The 22465-nt window shown below is 46.1% G+C and overlaps 1 protein-coding gene across 5 annotated transcripts in view; it reads right to left on the bottom strand.

Moving 5' to 3' along the window:
• FGFRL1 (fibroblast growth factor receptor like 1) overlaps positions 1 to 20882 on the bottom strand; it is a 171937-nt gene extending 151055 nt beyond the window's left edge. Inside the window, exons 1-2 of one of the 5 annotated variants that reach the window (XM_014262822.2) lie at positions 20417 to 20882; positions 19260 to 19369 (exon numbers count right to left, since the gene is read on the bottom strand). In XM_014262822.2, coding sequence (XP_014118297.1) covers positions 19260 to 19320 — 61 coding nt within the window. In that variant the 5' untranslated portion in view covers positions 19321 to 19369; positions 20417 to 20882. Of the gene's footprint in view, positions 1 to 490; positions 507 to 19259; positions 19370 to 19744; positions 19800 to 20416 lie in introns of those variants that run through there. The other 4 variants (XM_088056364.1, XM_088056365.1, XM_014262818.2 and 1 more) reach the window with 4 other exon arrangements.
• Positions 20883 to 22465: the final 1583 nt, after the last annotated feature.

Genomic DNA, 22465 nt, shown 5'->3' with positions numbered 1-22465 from the left:
CTTTCCTTTTCCACTTCGAAGAAGCCATTCCTGATTTACACCAGAACACACTCAAAGCCGGATCCCATCCTTCACCTCTAACTTCTGACACACAGAGCAGAGGCACCTGAGGGGTCCCTCATCTCTCTTTACAGGAGGAAAAGGTCCTTTTAGGGCATGAAGCATCTCAATCCCACACAGGTAGAGTGGGATAAATAAATCCTGCTCTGCAGCACAGCAGGAGCTGGACAAGCTTCTCTTGCTCCCATTGTCAAAGGGACCGCTGGGGCTGTGCACAGAGCACTTTCTCTTGCTGGCTTTTTCCATCTGCTGCCTCGACTGGATGCCCCCTTTCGTGACAGTGGGACTCCAGGCCATGGTGTCCATCTTTTCCAGTTCACACAAAGCAGGAGCTGCTCTATCAGCCCTGTATCAGGCCACGGTGAAGGCCACCAAGTCCTCTGCGTGCGTCACCAGCCTTGTCAGCAAGGGCAGGATTTGCAGCACTAACCCAGAGAGGAAAGTTTTGCTTCCAGCTCCTGATCCACCACCCACAACTCCTCCTCCTGGATCCAGCTACAGTCCCTCTGCTAGGACTCTAAAAAAAAAAAAAAAAAGTTGTTTTCAGGGTCACTGTGAAATGATGTTGTTTTCAGCAAGCAGAACTGCCTGAACCTAATTTACTGTACATCCTGTCTGTGCTTCACAATGAAAACACCACACAAGGTTGCAGGTCAGACCTCTGAGCCCCTCCTGCTTGTGATGCTAATTCCTGCATGGTGATGAGAAAGCCCCAAGGCCTATTAATCCTTCTCACTCTGGGGTATAAATTGATCACCAGGAGGAAAGAAAACCACTTCTTCCCTTAAATACGTATTACATAGGAGCAAGGAGCTGGTGTGTGAAGCTTCCAGTCACAGCTGGTTTGTTGACAGTGACCAAAACACATAGGAATACATATCACAGGAACATCCTTGGATGTTTAACCGTGATGTGTCCTCAGGCACACCTGGCAGGGAGGAGCTGGGAGCTCTGGATAAGAATGGCTGAGAATATTAAGCAGCTATGGAGTGAGATAGAGCCTATTCAGCTCTAAAACTCATTGGAGGGGAAAAAAAGCTCTGTGGGGACTTGCCTGTGATTTACCTGTAGGCTTTAATTACTGGCACTGCATGCAGATATGCATAAGCTATATATGACTATAGCAGCATCACTATTAGATATCCCAGAAACTTAAATATGGCCAGGACTCAGCTCTTGGGTATATCTAAATTGAGGTGTCAAAGTCTCATAACTGTCTACAGAGAGATGGTCAATACTGGCTCAATGCCCTACTTACCAACACCCCCATCAGCTTTGAGGGCAGCTCAGACATGGACACATGAGCTCAGCATGGTGCCTTGGCCTCAGGCTGCAGGACAGCATTCCCATGCCTGGTGGGGTGAGCCCCATGGAGAGGACAAAGGGGTCCCCTGGAGCCCCTTCCCCACTTGCACCCACCTCCTCACACTCCCCAGTGGTGCAGAGGCTCCCTGCCCACCCACAGACTCAATGCACCAGCACAGCTGGGTCACAAAATCATCTGCAGACCTGCAGATGCAATGGGATTAGTTCTACCTGAGCAGGAGCACGGGGAGGCAGCCAAGCCCGTGGGTTCCTCCGGACTGTCCTGATGCTCCTTACAGACAGAAGACAGCGTGAGAGAGGAGGCAGTGAGGGGAGCCCTGTGGGCAGGCAGGAGTTTTCAGAAACGCTTTTTCATTCTCACTAAATCCTCTATCCAAACCTTTCCCTTTTGCTAAAAGTCTTTGCAAACACTAGCAAAACCTTTCCCGTTAATCTTTCTCCATCTCGCTAAAACAACACAGACTGTCTGTCTCCAGGGAAGGCTGTCACAGGATATGGGGGAGGAATCTATCATTTGTAATGTACGGAAATATAACTTACATATATCAAAGGCATTTGCTGCAAAAAAAAACAAATACGCAGCAGAGATTGGGAGGCCAAACCCTCATTGCCTTCAAGCTACTGTGCTTAGCAATTGTGTGAGCAACAGCCTGAGCAAACCCAATTAATTTGATTTGTAGATTGCACAGATTAGCAATTGTGTTCCAGTGGTAAATCCCACAAGGAGCCCCTCTTGCTTACATTTCTGTACAGCTCCTCATTTGTTACCCAAATATGTGAAGGCACCTATCTAAATCCCTTCCATTTATTTACTGCCAGGTCTGTAGCCCTGGCTCCCAACAGCACCTCCCGACCAGGATCTGTCCAGATCTCTGCAAACTTTAGTTCTGAAAACTCTCCAGTGTCCATGTCAGGAATATAAGCAAAAACCTTGACCCTGAGGCACTGAGTGGCTCAATAGAGCTGTTTACAGACAGTCTGGAAAACAACTGAACTGTCTGTAGGACACTCTTTCTGCTGGGCTTCACCAACCACGCCAGGTTCTGCACCCTCCAACACCTCTGGCTTGATCCAAATTTAATATTCAAGGGGTTCAGATTCAAATGTGAGACCCTTTGCACAATAACAACCCAAAAGAGGGCAATCTAAGCAAAAAGAAACACCTGAGTCTGAAAACTGAAAAATGCTGTATGACTTTTGATTAGAGTGAAAATTATTCTTTCAGCTTTATGAGCAGTTATCTCTCAAGTAAAAATGCCTGATGAAGAAGTATATAGTCAAACCTTCATGAGATTCTAATGATGTTTGTTTAAAACCAGAGATGTCCCTTTAAAATGAGGTCTGTGAAGCTGAAATAAAGTAAAACCAAAACAAATAAACCAGTGACGACAGAGGGGTAGGGAAAGCTTTTTTCCTAGGTTTTTAGTACTGTATCTACCAAAGAAACATGTTCTGCTGGTTGAAATAAGAAAAGCAAGATTCTACTGATATTGACTGGATTTCAATATTTCTAAAAACACGAGCACTTCATAAATACACTGAAATATTCTGTCATCGCCAGACAGAACATGCCGGTTTTCTATAAATATAGACATCTGGCAGTGGTTTCTTCTACTGCTATAGATTGCTGGTGTGAAGAATGCTATTTTGTAAGCAAATGCATGTTGGAAATTAATTTCATATGCAACAGGTTACATTAAAGAGCAAGAAAGATTTGCTGGGCAGAAGCACGTAACAAAACCAGTGTTGCCACGCCGCTCCTGACCCGCTCTGTGAGGTTTGTGTGTGATGCCTTCACAATACTGTAGGCATAAAATATGCTCCTCCAAGCAGTGCTCTGAAAATTAATTAAAGCATGCCCACAAAATGCATTGAAATTTGAAAAGGGGACTTAGTTTGGCGTTGTAATTCCAGCCATGGCGAAACACCACTGACAAAGCGATGAATATTAAATATCAGCAAGTAACAGCCTGCTTGGTACAAAGCACCTGAGGGGTACCTCAGGCAGCAGCCAGGTATATAAAATCCAGTGCTGCAGGGCTATGCCATGAGTTTTAGATGTTCCTTTTTTGTTTTTTTAAATAGGATTTCCAGTCATATCTATGTCCTAATCTGACCCATGGTACAACCATCCACAGAGTTGCATCAGACAGAAGGCAAGATATTAGGAAGAAATTCTTTCCTGTGAGGGTAGTGAAGCACTGGAACAGGTTGCATCATCTCTGGAAGTGGTCAAGGTCACGCTGAGAGGGAAACCTAGTGGAAGGTGTCCCTGCCCATGGCAGGGAGTTGGAACAAGAGGGTTTTTAAGGAGTCTTCCAACCCAAACCAGTCTAGGATTCTATGATTCTACAAAACTGGGGACACATGGGGTCATAACAAAGAGGTGAGCATGGGGGCAACATCTTACTTCAGTAAGGGCTCACCTGGGCTAAAACTGAACCCCAATATCTCACTCAAAGGGTGACAGAAGACATCTCTGTGTAAGGGCATGGGCTGTTTTCCATCCACATCTGCTTTGCTCTACAAACTCCCTATTACAAAGTTATTAGCATCAGCAGATAGATCAATTTCTGACTGGAAACTTTTCCCTTCTGGTTAACATAAGCCAAGCGTAAACACTCCCTCAGAGGTTAACAAAAGCCAGCAGCCCAAACAGGGACAACTCTGCAAGAAAAGGGGAGTGGGAGTCAGGGGGAAGTTGAAAAGACAATTAATCACAGGTTTTCATACACCTTTACACATTCCTGCCAGTGATCAGGCATTTAGAGCGACTCTGTATTTCTTCTCACCCCCTTTAAACCCTGTTTTAGGGGGAGTATTTTCCAAGTGGAAACATCAAAACAACAGATCCCAGAGGCACCCTCGGCATCCAGGCCCCACTGCCCACCTTCCCCACTCCCTTCAGTAAACACCACTAATTCCCCAGCTCCATCAGACCTTTTTTTCCTTCCGAATCAACCTAAAAGCATTTTGGTACTAAAGACAAAGAGAAAAGCAGGGGGGACCCACTAAACGCAAAGTCTCCAGACAGCTCTCAGCGTCTGTCAAATGCTTGCTAAAAAATCCAAATAAAGAAAAACCCGAGCAGCCCTGATACCTTGTGTTATCTTTGCAGGCTGGCTGCTGCCTTATCAGCTCTGACAGAACCCAGCATGTAAGAAAAATTCAGTAGTCTTTGGGTGGAAGTTAGTTCCTAAAAAAAACATGCAGCCGAATTGCTGGAAGTTGGTGCAAGAGGAGAGGGTGAGTGGGTAAGAGATGGTCTCAAAGCCCCCACTATCGTCTTGCTGTTCCCTCTCAGGAAATACCCTGCCATGTAAGGTTTTTAATTATTTGTTCATAATTCACTCCTCACATTTCACACCCACTGCACAGGCCAAGAGCTACAAGGGTGAACAATGGCTCGAAATGCTGCTTGCTCACAGTAGGAATGAGAATGGAATGGAATTGGGATAGAATCCAGGTAAAGTCACCAGCTCTTCATACCAGGTTTTCAAGCTCATCAGAAATGGATGAAGATATTCTGATCACTACTGATGCTGGTCATAAATGCCACTGTCCTGATGAGGAGGATAAAGAGGTTTTGTCCTCATCTTCACTTCTAAAATAGATGCTCTTTTTGGATAAAGTCTCCTTGGAAGAATTTGGATGTTAGGGAGCACTTCTTTCATGAAAAGCAGAAGTTCTGTTTGCTCTCACACCTACCTCACCATGCACTGTGCATTTTGGCAGCCACCTCACAGAGGAGTTGGACTTCTCCTGTGCAAAGACGTGAAGGTCCTGCTCTTGAAAAAGTTATAGAATAGTTACAAAACACCTTTGCTTGACATTAATTGATGGGTAGAAGGAGCTAGCAAGAGAAGAGCTGTCTCAAGGCCAAGGGCTGCTTTTCAGAGCTGTGTTTGTAATGCAACAGAGAGAACAGTTGGGGGAAGGAATCAGCCTTTTGTCAACCCCAGAGGGAAGGACGGACAGACAGACATTCCCTGGGGAGCTGCCCTGGCATTATAAGCCATTCTGATAGAGGGTGAGTGCCTTTCTACATCTGACCTGACCCTTTCTCCCTCTGAGAGTCCTCACAAGTTTTCCTCAACACCTAACAAAACCTGAAGTGACACAGCTGGGCTCCCAGAATTACCCCTTTATTTTCAAGTTTTGCTCAAGATAACACTGCAGGGCAAGCAGAGGAATAAAGCAAAGGGAACTCCAATAGTGGAAGGCCCTCAGCAAGTATTTCTTTAAGTACAAGCAACCCCCAGGTGTATATGCCTAAACATTTGGAAAAATGGTGTCTGAGAACAGAGACTTCTCTAGTTGCAAAATGGCACTGAAATCCTTGGGTTTGGACCTCCCCTTGTGTGCCTCCAGTGTTGTGCTACATGGGTTTTATTGGATCCAAACTGGGATGAATTCAAATAGATGTGTCATACACTATTTTCCGTGTTTTATTTGACTTTAATTACTTCTTAACAGTACTGCTGTTTGAAAAATCTTTCTCAATTGAGGGTGTTGGTTCTGCCTAGGGCTGCCTGGCCCTCTTCCACTGAAATGCCCTTTCAACAACCACCAGAAGCTTTTGCAAGGAAAATGAAATCTTTTGGAAGATCTCTTTTTCTGTAACTGTGTGAAAACTTGCCTCTCTCAATTCTCTTTCCTTCTCACAGATTCTAGGTTGGTTGTTTTTTCCACCTCTCTAGAAGGTGGAAACCTGTGGTGGGTTCCAGCAGGCTCTGGAACAACACCTGGGAGTAGTCAGACCTTGCTGGTAGCATAGATGAAAACACTGATGATGACGAGGATGCTAATAACAGTAATAATGCTTGAATAATCTGTGTAATTTTTTTTTCCATTCCAGGACTTTTGATGGTTGTTTCCATAAAAAATAAGCATGGTGAAATGCCATCTCTCCCTGAAGTCAATGATGCCTTGTGCCCAGCAGAGAGGGGACAACTGGACTTGCAATTCAGGCAGATGAACTGTGATGGGTGTTCAGCGCAAGGCTCCAGCCTGTGCATGGACAAATGTTTGCATCTGTTTCACCTTGGGCACTGAAACAAGGTTTGGGGACAGAATTATTGGCCTGGTGGGTCTGTATTGTAGCAGCAGCAAGAAATCCTTATCAGGGCAACATCTGCTTTGTACAGGGCGCAAGGGTACCTCAGCATTCTGAGGGGAGAGGCCCTTTGTCAGAGGAAAACAAAGTCTCTATCCAAAGAGCTGCTGCATTTAACACTGTAGCTGTCTGTTCTTCGTTCTGAGTTTGACAGCCCTTACCACAACAACAGTGCTTTGGTGCAATGAGGACTTCCAGGCACTAACCTCAATCTAAAAAAAAAATAATAATAAAATCACACCAGCTATCATAACAACTTTGCCTTATGCTGTGCTCATCATACCAACCAAAGCCACTGCTCACTTGCTGACCTCCTCACCAAGAGCAATATTAAATTTCTCAGATGTTGCCATCCTCCTCAAGCTCTGCCTCAATATCCGTCTTGTAAATACCCCCCAACACATGCCACAGACAGAAAGCCCTGAGTCAGTTTTAACACACGTTTCATTACAGCAGAAAACCTGTTCAATTACTTTGTAGCATTTTTCATGTCCCTCAGACAAGTTACTGGGTTTGCAGTTTGTGGTTATTTCCCACTTCATAGTATCTGCCTTTCCCTTGCAGAGGTAAAAGGGAAAGCACCTGTATATACACAAAGAAAAAGATCCAAATCAAAGCACCATTAAAATTCATTCAGGGTTATTCCTCACTGCTGTTATTTCAGTCAGTGTCTGATAACTAAGCTGTTCCCTTTTTTTCTTTCAAACACTTGTCTCAGTTAAAGTCTGATGCTGTTTTTCCTTCTGGAGAAAGAAACCCCAGAGATGTATTTTCAACCTCCCGGCTCAGTGTTTCCCAGTTATTTTAAATCAGGGACAGTTGCCAAGATTCACATTTTTCCCCTCACACTCTCAGCCTAAAGCCATCACAGATCCAGGGACGGACCCTGCACGGTTCCTACTGCACTGTTCCTGTTGTTCTTCTTGCAGTCCATGAGCCAGCATGGGAACCCACACTTGTCCATCTCCATTGCCTGAGAGGGACCCATTGTCCAGGTAAGAGAAGGTTTGGCAGATTTTAAAACATACTTAAGAAAAAAAAAACAAACTTTTTCTTTCAATAGGTAGAGTTATTGAGTTCCAGGTTTTGATTCTCACACCTGTACCTGAGTTTAGTCTTCCAAGGCAGAGTAACCCCAGGAGCCTACACATGCCCCAGGATTCTTTCCCTTTTTAAAAAAGCTGGATCAAGAGGCAAAAGCCACAGTTTCTCCAGGGTGCTGGGTCATGTTTCAGAAGGTTAGACATGTGTCAATCATTCCTGGACAGAACTCATGCACCACATCTCACTGGCCAACATAAACAGCCCCTTCCAGAAATCCCCTAAAAGTGTTGTTGATGCAGCCCTGCTGTGTTACCTGTTTAGCCTGCTGGCTCTGTTACTCTCCCTGGAAAAATATTTTCACCCACAGGGAATATTTTGCCCAAGCTGTTTTCTCTGCCTTATTTCTGCAACCTGCTGATGTGGTGTCAGTAGTCTGAAGTTTTGTAGAGATAAAGCCAAGCCTGAGGAGAAACTTGTGGGCGACATCCCTCATTCACCTTGTCTCCAGGGTGGATGGACAGTGTGCCTGGAGCAGGGGGAACACCTGGTCACCAGCAGCACTGGTTGTAGCCACCTTTGCTGCCCACTGTGCTTCTCATGGAGCAGCTCCTTCCTTGCAGCAGGCAATGCCATAGGCAGCAAACAAAGGCTGACAGAATGAACTTGCCATTTTCCATTTCATCAAAATGATCCTTCTGCCTCAGGAGACAAAAGCAGAGACAGAGGAAGGAAGGTGTCACTCATTTCCCTACAAAGTACTCCAAATTTCAGGGGATCACTGAGACAAACAGAAAACTGTCACTATGCAGAGTGTGAAAGAAGCAATCTCCCAGTGCAGAAGGTCCAACAATGCACTACCCCTGAGCTGAACCAAGAGCCAAATATGACTTTTCAGTCTTCACATTCACTGCCCCCAGGCTATGTTACATTTTGTCCTGTGGACCTAGGTGCATTTAAGATTCCTAAAGAGTCATTTTATAAATGTTCCCATAAATATCCAGTCCTTCGAAGTACTGAGCCTTCCTGCCATAAGTGGGAACAGAAGAAAGGACTTGCTGCCTGTGGAGACACTGTGATATTCCACAAGCACAGCCCATGCTCCTCTAAGAATTTAAACCATCACATTTTTTTCCAGGTTGGCTTCCTGCCCAAGTTTCCTCCCCAAAACATCCACAGCAAGGTCAGAGGAGCTCTCCCCAGCACAAGGGAGTTACCAGGCTGGGAGCAAAGGAGGACAAGGATGGGCCAGTGAGGGGGTCAAGTTCAGTCATCTTCAGCTGCCATGAAATCACACCTGAGAAGGATTTACTGCCAGCATCTGAGCGGCTGCAGTCAGGCAAAGGAAGGGGGGTCCTATTTGTGCATCTAATGACCCAACTTAGCAGGACAGAAACCAAGTGCTTGACCTTTCTCAACATCATGTGAAGCAAATGCTCCATATGACACGGCTCCAGCATTATCTACCAGGCACAGGTGCATGACTGCAATTAGAAATGACCGGCATTTCACACATAACAGCACCTTTCAACCCAACTCAGCCCATCCAAAACCACTCTGAGCCTCAATTACCATTTTCTTCCCACCCAGCCTCCCCAGCTCCCTTGCCAGCTCCAGCAGCACCAAATAATTCCCCATGAAGTCTCACAGCTGTTATTTGAAAATCAAACTGGAAGTCGCGACACCTCGCTGCACACTGGTGGATCTTACACTTGGCATTTGGTTTATCCCGACACCATTCCTCACCCCCACCCCTAAACCAACTTCCGCGGAGAACAATGCCGCCCGTCTGTGTCCACAGCAGATTTATTCCCCCCTTCCCAGCAGCTCACAACGCCCACACCTTCAAGGGGCAGTAGCTGCTTGAAGCAAAGGGCTCCTTCTGGTTTCTGGAAAGAAAAGGCTGCCCTCTATAATCAGGGTATTGTTCTCCATAAATGGAGCCAGACTCTGTAAACACTCTGCTCTGTGCAGCGCTGGGAGGGAGAATGCCAGCGTGTGTATACATACATGTGGGGAATGTGTCCTGTTCTAAACAACAGTAAATTATGTTAATTCATTTCCTCTGCCTAAACAGTGCTAATAAGCTTCGGGAAAGGAGGAGGAAAAAGTAAACAAGAGTCCATTACAAAAAGGTGAGGGGGAGAGGTAACCAAATAACTCCACCAAATGTCTCCTCTGGGGAAGGACATTCACATTACAGCTTGGACAGGCTTCACACAGCCCTCCCTCCGTCCTGATGGAGGTGGAAATGTAACAACAACAATTTCTGTCTTTTCTTTCATAAGGTTTCAGCCTGTTTGCACGAATTCAATCTTGTGAAATGGGAAATGAGCCCCCACCAGTGCCCTGATCCACAGCGACTACATCCCTGGGGGCTTTGCACTGCATGTGATGTGAGTGCTCCGGTGACCAAAGCCAACACGAATAGTCAGAGCCTATTTGTGATTTTCTAACAGGAAAATAATTTCACTAAGCAAACTGCCATGCTTTGACTCAAAACCCTGATTAGCACAGTTTGAAAACAGGGCAGCATACTGTTCTGGGAATTAACTTGCTTGACCCCTAGTCTATAATGGCACTCAAATAATCTGTGAGTCAGACCAAGTTGAAAAACTCTTGCAAGACCACACTGAAAGAATTTACTGGATTTATTGGATTTTCTAAGATAAAAGAAAAATAAGCTTGGAACTCCACTTTGTCTGTGGCCTTCAGAAAGACAAGCTTTTTCTCCTGACAATATCTAGAAGAGGAAGACTGCCTATGCTGAGAAGCACCTTTTGGGTCTCTTTTTAATGTACTGGAAACTCTCAATAAATAGTCATAATTATTACAAATATGCAGGTCAATTGCTACGATTACTTTTGAGCAGCACCTTGCAGTACCTTTCTTCTTTGCTACTGATGGTAAAGTAAGGGACAGATTCCTAACCCTGTGAAACTACAATCCTCCTCCAAACAGGAATACTCAAGGGGAGGAGAGCCCTGAATTTAAATTCATTTTAAATATTCAGAGGCTACTTTACCAACTCCGTACAAGGACTACTAGTCTGGTGTTTCTAATGAATTTCCAAGGACAAGAATAAACCTGTGTACATCACCATCACAAAGTACTGCTTGACATCCTCCAAATCCTCTGGCCTACTCCTGTTTGAGCAGGCAGGAAATCAGGAATAGCATTCTGCCTTAGGAATACAAGCAGGACTTTGCTCTGGTCTAGATAAAACACTGACCTATCCCCATCTTATGGTTTCTGCAAAATGCTACCAGTCTCTACTACTTCTTTATATCCCAGAAACAATAGCTGTGTGCTTAGAGCAGTGGCAAACACCTTCAGAGAACAAATCCAGCAATTAGCAATCAACTGTCCAAATCCAGCTCCCTGCATATGCAAATATCTCCCTAACAGGTTTATGACTCCTTGTCAGTCAAAAAAGGCAAAGTAAACACCTGCTTACTATCCTGGCCATGATTAAGTTGAAAGTTTCACTCTCATTAACCCTTAATGAAATTAGCCCTGGCAATACTGCATTTCTGATTGGTTTGGAACAGCAGGGAGGAGGAAAGATACTCATCAGCTCTGATCTGTTATTCTAGTTTTATATTAACTATTGCAGATTGTGATGAACCCTCCCATGGCATGGTGCCACCCTGCACAGAACTGAAACTCAGCCTGGTCTTACAAGGCTCCAGTTTCTGCTCTCTGGTAGGATTAGATATTTAAATCCTAACTCACACCTACTCAGCCACAACTCACTGAACCTCAAGGGACTATCACTCTGTAATCCAACGCTGAACATTAAAATATGAAATGACTTATCAGAGCGTGGAGCCTGATCTCCATATGCTGGAGGAGCTGTCGACTCCTCCCCAGTTCTTCCATTTCAAACTGCCCAAAAATACATGAGACACTTCCCAGTGTTACTCATCTGGATAAAGAGGCGCTGTTATCACCTCCAAAATGTTGTGTTCTTCTGAAAAAGAACAGGGAAAATTTAGATTCACCTAGAAGGAGAGCAAGGTAGCTCACAGCACCGTCTCTCTGAAGGGTATCCACACCCTGCAGAAGTTAGAGCCCCCAGTTTGACACTGACTGGTCAATGGCAAACAAGCATCCTTCCTTCCACAGAGAGTCTGGAGTATCCCTGGGGAGGTACTGCACAGTGTTCCGAGGTTCATCCTGTTACTCATTAACCCTTCCATCCTTGACACACAGTTCATACACCTGTAGCTCATCTGGGACTTGCCATTGCTTAACCAGCAGTTACAGATCTGTGTTAACAGCTCTGAGAACAAACACTGAGAAAAGTAACTTCCTCTGTTACTCCAACTCACACAAATCTATAAGAGAGGAAGGAGGGGGGAAAGAAACCTGTTCACAGTGCTCCGGCATCCACAGCAGCCTAACTCCAGTACTTTGACTTGTGCAGCTTTGAGAGACTGGTGAGTGTGAACAGCCTTCCCTTTTCCCTCCTTTGTGGTTGATTTGGCCTCACCCCATTCACTTCTGTCTAGAACAAAGGAGATTAAAATCCATACAAAGCAATAGTAGAACAGTAGCTAACACAACAAAAGAACCCCTTTTACATTACAAGGCTTTTCCTCAGAGTCACATATTGGTCAAAAGTCAATCAAGTCTCACACCTGTACATGGGGGCACCTGGGAGGACACAGGAGACAAGAGAACTACAGCACAGACTTGGAAAAGCTGCATCCCAACATCCCCTTCAGAGCCACACACTGCCTGCTCGAGCTGCTTTCCCAGGCACCAGCAGGCCTCGAGAGCAGGGGTACACCAACTAATCTGGACTAAATTTTCTCTTGGAGGTTGGCTAACACATTTCCCTCCACATTCCTCTCCAGCTTCTTCCCTCTCCCAGTATCCTGGGTAGAACTAACAAGCCCAAAGTCACCACAGAGATGTTGTGCCGTTCCACACTAATACCTAACTCTTAAGGTCATCAGTTCAGGGGGAGTGTGGAGCAAACCCAGCAAGGAGAATATGGATTTTTAAAAATGCCTATTGCACAAATTAAGTCCACATTTCCCTATTTGTCTGCTGTTCCTGTGTTTTTATCTGACAGGCACAAATACTGATGGCTCCTAAAATACCCACCCAAGTCAATGTCACCCAAGCGGCATCTAGGGTATGACACTTCTTGCATTACTCACTTGACAGGATACCCAGGATTGTGTGAATCTCTCATGAAATAAATTTGCCACATACGAGAAGAAATTATTTTGTGTCCCATCAAGCTGGAAACAACTTGTAGAGAAGCTGAGCATAGAGGTGCAGCCATCCTGAGAAACATTAACCTGCTCCAAGGAGTCTCTGTTCCCAATTTACATTTTTCTTCTTTCCTTAGTGAAGCTCAAAATTAAATTTGAACACTTAATGGAAGAAGTAGCCTGGAGTTATTGGCTGAATTTCTTTGTGAAAATTGGAGTAGCTGGGATGAAATAACAGCGTCAGGTTCCTCACAGCACTGCAGGATGCTGTGTTTCTGCTGCCATGCGAAGGGGACACTGAGTAATCAGAGCAACCAACCAAACTCCACACAGCCCAGGTTTACTTGACTGGGAAGGGAGGGGGAGGGAAATAAAGAAATCAGAAATGGGAATGGATTTGGCAACAAACAGCATACTTACTAAACAACACTCAGGCAAGTCTTTAGCCCCTCCACACCCAGAACACGGCCAGCAGGATGGCTCTCTGCCTTTGGGAATAAACCTCTCTGCGGCAACCCAGAGTTTAAACAATGAATTTCCAAATCGTTTTCAGCCACAGCAGCACATGCTCCCCCCACCAGCCAGAGTTGGCAGTCAGTAGCAGCAAAATGTGCTTTTCTAGAAAAAAAACATGAGTCCAAGCCATGCAGTCAAGCAAGTGAGTGGCACTCTTGGCCCACATCCCCTCTGCTGTCACATGTGAGGTGGGCATCACAGATAATCCCAGTAAGTCATCCTTCAGGGATGGATTCAAAGCCTGTGGGAGTGAGTAGGAGTCACAGCACCAACACTCAGGCTCTGAATCAGGTCCTAACCTGTCACAACTGGCATGGCTGCATCTGCTTATCTCATACGACATCAGGACAGCACAATCAGATGAATCAAACTTGCTTTTGGAAATATTTTTCTTTTACCATAGTACCACAGTTGCTATGAAAGAGCAGCAGACTGAACAGACTTGCATCACACAGAGGCCTTTGCAACTTCTGCATTCACCACTGGCTCCACTCTCAAAAAGTCCCTTATATGACCAAAAATGTTTCACCTTGTTGAAAAAGGTTAGAACAGGTGAACACAGCTAAATAGGTTTGGGGGTGTTATTACTGGAGAAAGCTCAAAGTAAAGACTGATTACAGAGAACAAGATAAGGAATAGAAATCCAAATTAAATGTTCCAAACAATATGAAATCCATTTTAGCTTGAGCAGCCCACCAGAAAATACAGGAGAAGATCAGATGAAAGACAAATTACTTGAAACAAGACAAAATGAGGAGGGTAATGAAAGAAGTGTGAGAAAACAGCATTTCCACCAACTCCTGAAATGCTGGAATATATTTGTACAGATCCTTTTGGCAGCACGGTTTTACAAGTCACTGCAGACACAAGTAGGAGCTTCACATCATAGGAAAATCAGCTGCACTGGTTCAAATCTCACTGAATAACTAAAGCTATGACTAAAAATTGTTGTGGTTTTTTTATATTCATCCTAGGCACAACAGGATCTCTGCATTATTATTTTCCTCTTTCAGTGGGAATTTTTATCTCTTCCAGTAATTAATCCAAAAATGCACAGGCAGACTCCACTGCACTCACACTATTCCATGATGAGTGTTCTGTGCCCAGATGTATCAGCATCACTTATGGTGAGGTAGACACCCCAAAAGGAATTATCAGAGAGGATATTGGAAAAGATCAGCTCTATCAGCCAATTCATGTCAAATGAAAAACTTCAGCTTTAGTTAATAAACTGGCACCAATGGCCACAAATCTTGAAAAGGGAGTTCCTACTTGCTAGCAAGTGTCATTTATTTTTCAATTTCAAATTATATTCTTTTCCTGAAAAAAACCACTTTCCTGTAATATCTCAAGCACCACCTCATGGCACATGAAAGTTGCTTCTGTGGCTAAAACTCAGGCTTAGGAGTCCAGCCTTTGCTGTGTGCAAGTTCATCCCAGAAAAGACATATTTTGATTTGCTGCTTGCGTCTTTTAATGAAGGTCAAAGAAACATATGGACTCAGAAAACAGAGTTATAAAAACTTTAGGGAAAATCTAGATGTATTTAAGCAATTTGCTGAATTTTGTAATATTCCTAATTAAAAACAAATAAAATCAACCCTAATTTTCCAGTATGACGCACACTGAATTTTATGTTTAAACTCAGCCACAATTTAAAGCAGCCGACAGCCTCAGAAGAAGGGAGGAACCAAGGTTTAAAAAAATAACCAGGATTTTCTTAGATCGTCATGTTGACTCTAGGTACAAGTCATGCTGACAGATTATTCATGAGCAAGCTCCCCAAGAGCAAAATCCAAGAAATGCCCCAAACTTCACCAGAAGATGTGCTGTGACTTCCATAAAATCTGAATCAGGCTGTTAGATCTGAACATGCTTCTCTTTCACAAGCGAGAAATTACCTAATCGTTCTATCTGGTAACAACCACTCAACAAGAATAAAGGCATAAAGCAGAAGCCAATAACCATCTCTCTCACATTACCATTATTTATCTTTTCTGTGCTTACTGAAGGACTCTTATAAACCCCAAAATTACAGAATGGGAATTCTGTTCATCAGAACAAAGAACTCAATTTCTAATAAATAAAAAAAAAACCATCTCTAGCATCCTGTTCCCTTTCCCTCAATATTAAGAGAAATCAGAATGGCACATAACATTATTTCTGCATGAAACCATTGAATTTTGAGGCGGCCCAATCAGCAAATTCCCTGTAAAGCAGACACCAAGCAGGTTTGCAAGCCAAGGTCGCACAGAGAAGTGCCAGAACAGAAAGCAATTAAGGTCCCGTTCTTCCCCTCCCTACGCAATGCACCGAAAATGAAATCAACATCCAAACTAATTAGTTTCCAGCAGAATATCAGTTTACTTGCTAAGAGGAGGGTGGTTACTGCTCTTACCAAAAACTTCTAAACATACCATACAAAATCTTGCTTAAGCCACAGGACCAAGCCAGGCACATCCCAATGTTACCATATACGGTCACCAAGGCGAATATGATGGCAACTTGACAGATTTGGAACAAATATTGCGTTGTCTGTCACTGAGATAACATAGGCAGGAAAATATCAGATTGTATTACCTGTGTCCAGCAGGAGGTGTGGCATGGCAGGAGCTACATTGCTGCAGGACATAGTCACTAAAGGTTAGTGGCCCAAGATGGCATTAACCCCTGCAGAGGACGGCCAGGGCAGGCCACTGAAGACTTTTATGCCCACTATGGGGCTGCTTAGAGAGAGCAGGAATGGAGTAACATGAGGGATGAGCCGCTGGACCTGTTATCCCAGGTTCAGACATTATCCATCGCGGCTGGGAACCAGGCTGAAGCTGCTGCCCCATGCCTTGGCTGTCAGCTGGAAGGCACAGTCCGTCTTAGAAAACCACAGCATGCAGGTTTTGTGCTCCAAGAATGGGTTTTGAGAACACAGGCTTTCTAGTCTTCAGCCACAAGGGAAAGAAGGGGCTTGGATATCTATCAAAATAGCTCCCAAGGAAGACTTTTTTTGGTACAGGCTCCCTTCAGGAGATCCTTAGCCTGGAATAAGATTGGCCACTGAGAGCTATTCCTAGACTAAGTTTTTTGGAAGGGTTTTTCCAGTGCATTTGTAGGTGTACACAAGCCCTCAGTCAAAGCCTTTCAGTGTCAACCCCAAAAGCATTGGTTCAAACCCAACCAGAGTTACCTCATCCCCCCATCCCTTCAAACACAGACAGTTCTACCACCTGCACCTCTAAAATCAGACCTGATCTCTGTTTTACCTTTCAAAGGTATTGCCTCTTCCTTAAGAGTATATATTGGTTTGCTAAGACATTCCCTTTTTTACAGAGTTACATCTCAGTGATGAGATACACTGGTGGGACAGAGCCAGCAGGCACAGATCCGACTCTGGAAAAATTCCCCTTTTTTCTGGGAGGCGGAAAAAACCAAACCTGCCCCATAAACCCAATCAGTCATTCCTGCAAAGGCCCTTTGCCTTAAAAGGTGTCACCTAAATAAAGATGTAAAAATAATACAACGTAACATTTAACGCAAGATTGCAGCTGAGAATTCAAATGTCAGGAAATATCAAACGTGCTGGAGCGCGTGGGCAACTTAACTCTGCCCCCTTGTGCAGATGCACCACGGCACAGCCCTTCCCCAAGCACGGGCACAGCATTCAGTCGCCTCCAAATTAACACCCTAATTACAGCATCACCTACTTTTGCCTAAAATGAATAGAAAAGAAGGACCATCACTTTCCCAGAGAGTCTCCTCAGCCACCTTCCGCACTTGATGGCCAGCCAGCAAGCACCTATTTTACTTCTGGTACCTCGGATCAGGAGGTGCTGGCACACTTTGGGCCACACAAGTCTCATCTGCAATCAGGACACAGATATTAAATGCTGTTTGACCAAAACAAAGAGCCCTTCTTCCTCCAGAGAAGAGCCTCACGACCTCAGGCTGAGATTTGGCTGAAGGACTGCCTATAAAACCTGAGCGACTGTAACAGGTAACGTTTACACATCTCCAGTGGCCAAAGCCCTCATATGAGGCGTTCAGAAAAACTCTGCAGGTACATGAAAAGCCTGGCACATTTTTCCAAGAACCTGAAATTATCCCAGTGTAAACACCTAACAACTGGAGATATTTGTCAGCACAAAGTTTCATAGTTCTGGGAAGTGTCTCATCTCTACTCAGAAGTTTGATCTTCCATCTACCTCCTTTGCTATCAAAAATGTTCTCCTCCTTAAGGAAGTCTAAAGCAGGACTTAAATGTCAGAATTTTGTCTCTGTTTTCACAGCAATGACTCCTTTTTCTTCTCTACTTCCCCTCTCTTAAATCAGCCCATGAATGAATGACATTTTTCATGGGTTTGGCCTTGGCTTTTAACCTCTATTTCTAGATAATTTTAAATAATCAGAACCATCTCTCCATACACTTGTAGGATGGGTTTTTCAAAAAAGTGTAAATAACCCAATTACCAATATGATCCTATCAAAGTTCTATTAAAAAGATCTTTCCACAGGAAAAGTAATGATGTCCTGAAACTACTGCTGTTAATTTTCTGTCATTTCTTCACATGACAACAGCCCACAGCGCTTCATTTTCCAGGGGCAATGAATTTACGAGCAAGACAATTGCAAACCAAATTTAAACAGGGTCAGCCAGTAAAGCAGCCGATATTCAGCTCACATCAGAGACAAGAATCTTTTTGTCTTCTCCTGCCCACTTCAGATCTTTTCCGGAACTCCACCAACTTCTCAGGTCCATTGCAATAAAATACGTCCATGAAGTCATCTTAATTCATACACTGCTGCCCATCGCCCACAACTTAAACTGAGTCCCCATTGTAAGCCTTGCCTGGAATTCAGACTTGCAGGAATTACAGCCTATATACTGTTTTCTTTTTCATTCAGCTTCCAGCCAAATCATTTTATAGTGCTTTTGCCTCCATAAAATATTTGCTTGAGAGCCAATGCCAAGAAGAAAAAAAACGCAGTGCACTAAACCAAACTTGGGTTTTCAGAGTAATGCTCCCCTTCTCCTTTCCCACACTTTCCCCCCAAGATTTATTTTTGGCAAGTTACAGCCCAAGTGAAGGGCAAGTTTAAACCTTTTAATTCACAAGTCCATCACAATGGGTGACTTGAAGGTCTTACAACAATTCACAAAATTCTGAGACCACTGGGAATTGCAGCTGGAGCAATCTGCATCCTAAAGTTGTACCCCCATTCTCCTGGAACAATTCAGCCCCTACTTTGTGACCAGGGGCAGGGGAGCTGAGAGCCTGGATTTGCATTCAGGCTTTCTAAGGACAGCACCCACTGAGGTACAACACAGGCAAAAGCACAGGAAGCGCCGCTGCTCCTCACACTCTGATCCCAGAGCTTTGCTAAAAGCACCTTGACGTAAAGGAACTTTTTTCCTACCTCCATCATTCCCAGGTCAACGTATTTCAAGTTTGCCTCTGGAAGCGTAACCTGTTTATTGAAATCCGATCAACTGCTGGAGCCTCAGCACTAAAATACGCTCTCGCTGTTGGGAACTGTCATTTGTCTGTCACCAGGGAAGTTAATGGATGTGTTTGTTTAGTTTGTAAGTGGGAATACACGGGGCAGAGGCTGGAGCGATTACAGGAGGGGAGAGGTATTTCTGATCCACAGAGGAATGCAGTTGCTTTTCTTTAAAATTGTCTGTGTATTCTTACACAGACACAAGAAAAGTTCACCTGTGCCTAACAGACCTCAGCAAAGCCACAGTGACCGCGCTCCATCCCAAACGACAGCCCAAAACCATGCAGGTAAGGAGGCACCACACGTGGGCACAAGCCTGCACCTCTGTGCAGACAAAAAATGTACAGGGGACGAGTCCCTGCGGACAGCAACTCCCCTGGGGGGTCCCCTTCGGGGGTACCGCGGGTGTTTGCAGAGCCCACAGAGCAGAGGGAAGGGGGAGAGTCACAGGGTGATCACACCGAGCGCCGTCCCCTTACCTCTCGCCGAGTCCGAAAATGCAATTATCCCTGCGAGAAGGAGCGCCAGCTGCAATTCCATTTTGAAAAGCAGATCCCGCCGTATCGCACAGGGTACTGTCCTCTCAAACCTGGAGTCAGGAAAAAGGAGAGCAAAATAGTTACTGGGGGGGAAAACTGAACAACTCTCAACTTTGCAGAGTTTTAAATCCTACTGAGAAGGCTGACAAGAATAAACAGCAAATGAAAGAGCAACATACTTGTAATTCATTCCTTGGTGCTCACTAAGTAAAACTTTGCCCTCCTCTCTGCTTTAGTCTGATATAAATCAAGAACCCACTGAGGCCAGTAAGCTCCTCTAAGTTTACAGTTAACGCATAATTCTTTGGTATCCTGTACAGAACCAGTCTGGAAGGCAAACAAAACGCTAGCAAGTGGCCATAAAACAAGATTTCAGGTTAACAATTTGCGGAGGAACTTGGTGGAAGGGGGAGGAGGAATGTTACCTCTCCCATCAGCAGCCCAGAAAACTTTGTGTTGCTGCTCCAGTGCCCCTCAGCCAGGCTCCGCTCTGGGTACGCGCCTTCCTCCACTCCGAGCCTTCTCTGCACAGCACAGATTCCTCCTTTCCTCTTCTTCCCCCCCTCGCCACGCTCCCCCCACCACCAGCCCCACTTGTTTCCGTGGGCTCCAGAGGTGCGTCCCAAAGCGCAACCGCACTTAATTACCCAGATTCTTGAAGATGCCTTCGCTGTGATACGCACACCCGGGGAAGATCGGGTTTACATTAATTACACCCTGTTCTCCTCCTAAAACTCTCACTCTCTAAACACTGTCTGGATTCCTCACCCTTGTAAACTCCCCGGTTTAAACACCCCGTGCCCCCAGGACACACAACAACCCGCGTACAGCATCCAGCAAAGCAAGCGCGGCCGCTCGGTTCGCGGCGGGGGGCGGCGGGGCTCTCCCGGGGCTCTCCCGGGGCTCTCCCGGGGCTCTCCCGGGGCTCGGCGGTAACGGGATATTCGCCGCCGGGACTCGGGGTCGCGGCAGGGAGGGACGAGCGGGGGGACACCCGGCGCGATGCCACCTGGTGCTGCGCTGGCGGCTCCCAGCTGTGCGCTACGCGGCCCCGGCGCGGTGTCCCGGCCCGGGCTGGCGGCTCGGGGGACACTTACCTTGGCTGCTGCCGGGCTCTAACACCGCGCTCTGGAGCCCATCCCCGCCGCTCGCCGCCTCATGCCCTCCGCGGCCACGGCGCCCGGCGGGCGCTCCGCCGCCGGCCTCTACCTCATGCCCCCCTCCCCGGGGTGCCGGGGGCTGCCTGGGGGTGCCCTCCCCACGGAGCGGCTCTGCCCCTTCACCGGCTTTTTAACAACCTCCCCCCTTCGCCCCCGCGGGCGATTTTTTTCCACTCGAGAGTTACGGGCGAGGAGGTCAGGGAAAGGGGGGAAACCTTGTAAATTATTTTTTTCCTGCTTTCCGGGCCGGGTTGAGCGTGTGTGTGCGGGGAGGGACAGCGGGGACCTGCCAGAGCCTCCGGGGCTCCGCGCCGCGGGATGCCCGGTGATGCCGTCCGGCGGCTCGCCCAGCCGGAATCCCGTTTAAGGAGCGAGGGGAGGAGGGGAAAGGGGCTGGGGAAGGGGAGGGGATGGGGCGGGGGAGAGCCGGGTAGAGAGAAACGGCGATAAAGCAACTTTCCCTGCAGGGCTTTGTGGGGGGGGGGGCCGAGCCGCCGCGGAGGGCGGCGCGGAGCCGCCCCGCTCCAAACTTCGCACCAATCCCCGGGAGCCCCCGGCAGCCCCCGCCCTCCGCCGGCCCCGCTCCCCTTAACCCTTTGCGGGCGGCAGCGGCGGCTGCGGAGCGTTCGCAGCGCCGGGAGCGGGGAGCGCGCCCCGCAGTCCCCGCCGCTGCCCAGCCTGGCACCCCCGGCCGAGCTCGCCGTGCCCCGGAGCGCTCCCCTCCCCGCACCCCCGTAAGGCCGGTGGCTGTGGAGACCTGCGAGCCCGCAGCCCCCCCGCACCCCAGAACCCGTCCCGGCCAAATCACCCCTGTGCCCAGGCCGGGAGAGAGCCCCGGGCCTGGGAACCCACCGCGCAGGCAGCGGGGGACAGACGGGGGCAGCTGCCCCGTTTTGATCTCTCGGCTTGGCTGCAAATGATGCCAGAAAGAAGCTGGCTTGAACTAAGCTAAACCAAGTAGAAAATAAACTGTGGAGATGTCAGCTCCTTTTATTAAGTGTTACAATTATTTATTATTTACTTTCAAACATGACTCGGCTGATGCTTCCGCTCTTACAGCAAATCGCTCTTCACACAGGATCAAAACCAACCTGGCAGAATTCACCAAACAGACTAAACAAACGACAAGAAAAAATACTGCCTCAATAGCTAAACTTTTTGTATCTCAATAGAAACATCGTTGCTGTTGATGTTATAGCTTCTTAGATCTCTTACTTGATACGCTCCAGCATGAAGACCCCCTTGAAAACAAAGTTATCTCAGTACTAGTTCAGTGATAGGCAGCAGGAGAATGCCTGAACCCAAGCCAAGAATTAGTTTGGACATCTATCTTATCTATTTTGTTAGGATTATGAAATCACACCCTCTATATTTATTGTTTTTACTAAATATTTTTACTGAGTGGTTCCTGACAACATTAAATCTTGATACACAAAATCAATGTGAAAAACATCTAAGACTAAACATATAAACCACTTGAGCCAGAAACAAAGTGTCTGACAACACTGTTTTTGTATTTTACATATTTATATCATCATTTTTATCATTTTATCTGAGAAATCCCAGATGGACTCCTCTTCCTATCAGGCAATAACTTCAGCCTCATTGAGTTCAAAGACAGTGTTGACTGAGAGAAACCTTCATGGTCATGTTCATGCCATGCCTTCTGATAAAATCACTCTAACTTGCACCAGAATGAGAGCTCAGCTTCATGCTTCATCTCAGAGGATAATGTGTAAAACACCTCTTTGTAACATTTTCCAGCCATTTCACCCCAAAGGAGTCAAGGTCTTTGTCCCAAGGACATCACCACACAGGTGATCCAGCCATAAAACTATCTACACAACCCCTGTTTCCATGCAGACTGAAGTCCAAAGCAGCCTCAGTTCTGGTGCAGATGTGGGACATTGGTTCACGGGCAGGTTTTCCACCAGGACAGAGGGACCTGACTGAGCTCCTCCTCCTTGTCTTGTTTTTTCTACTCAT

Source organism: Pseudopodoces humilis, chromosome 6 (assembly GCF_049639895.1).
Source record: "Pseudopodoces humilis isolate 2021_Gansu_Grassland_sample_001 chromosome 6, ASM4963989v1, whole genome shotgun sequence".
In the NCBI taxonomy this organism is placed as follows: Eukaryota; Metazoa; Chordata; class Aves; order Passeriformes; family Paridae; genus Pseudopodoces; species Pseudopodoces humilis.
Note: the sequence above shows the minus strand (reverse complement) of the source record. Positions and strands in the feature narration are given on the sequence as shown.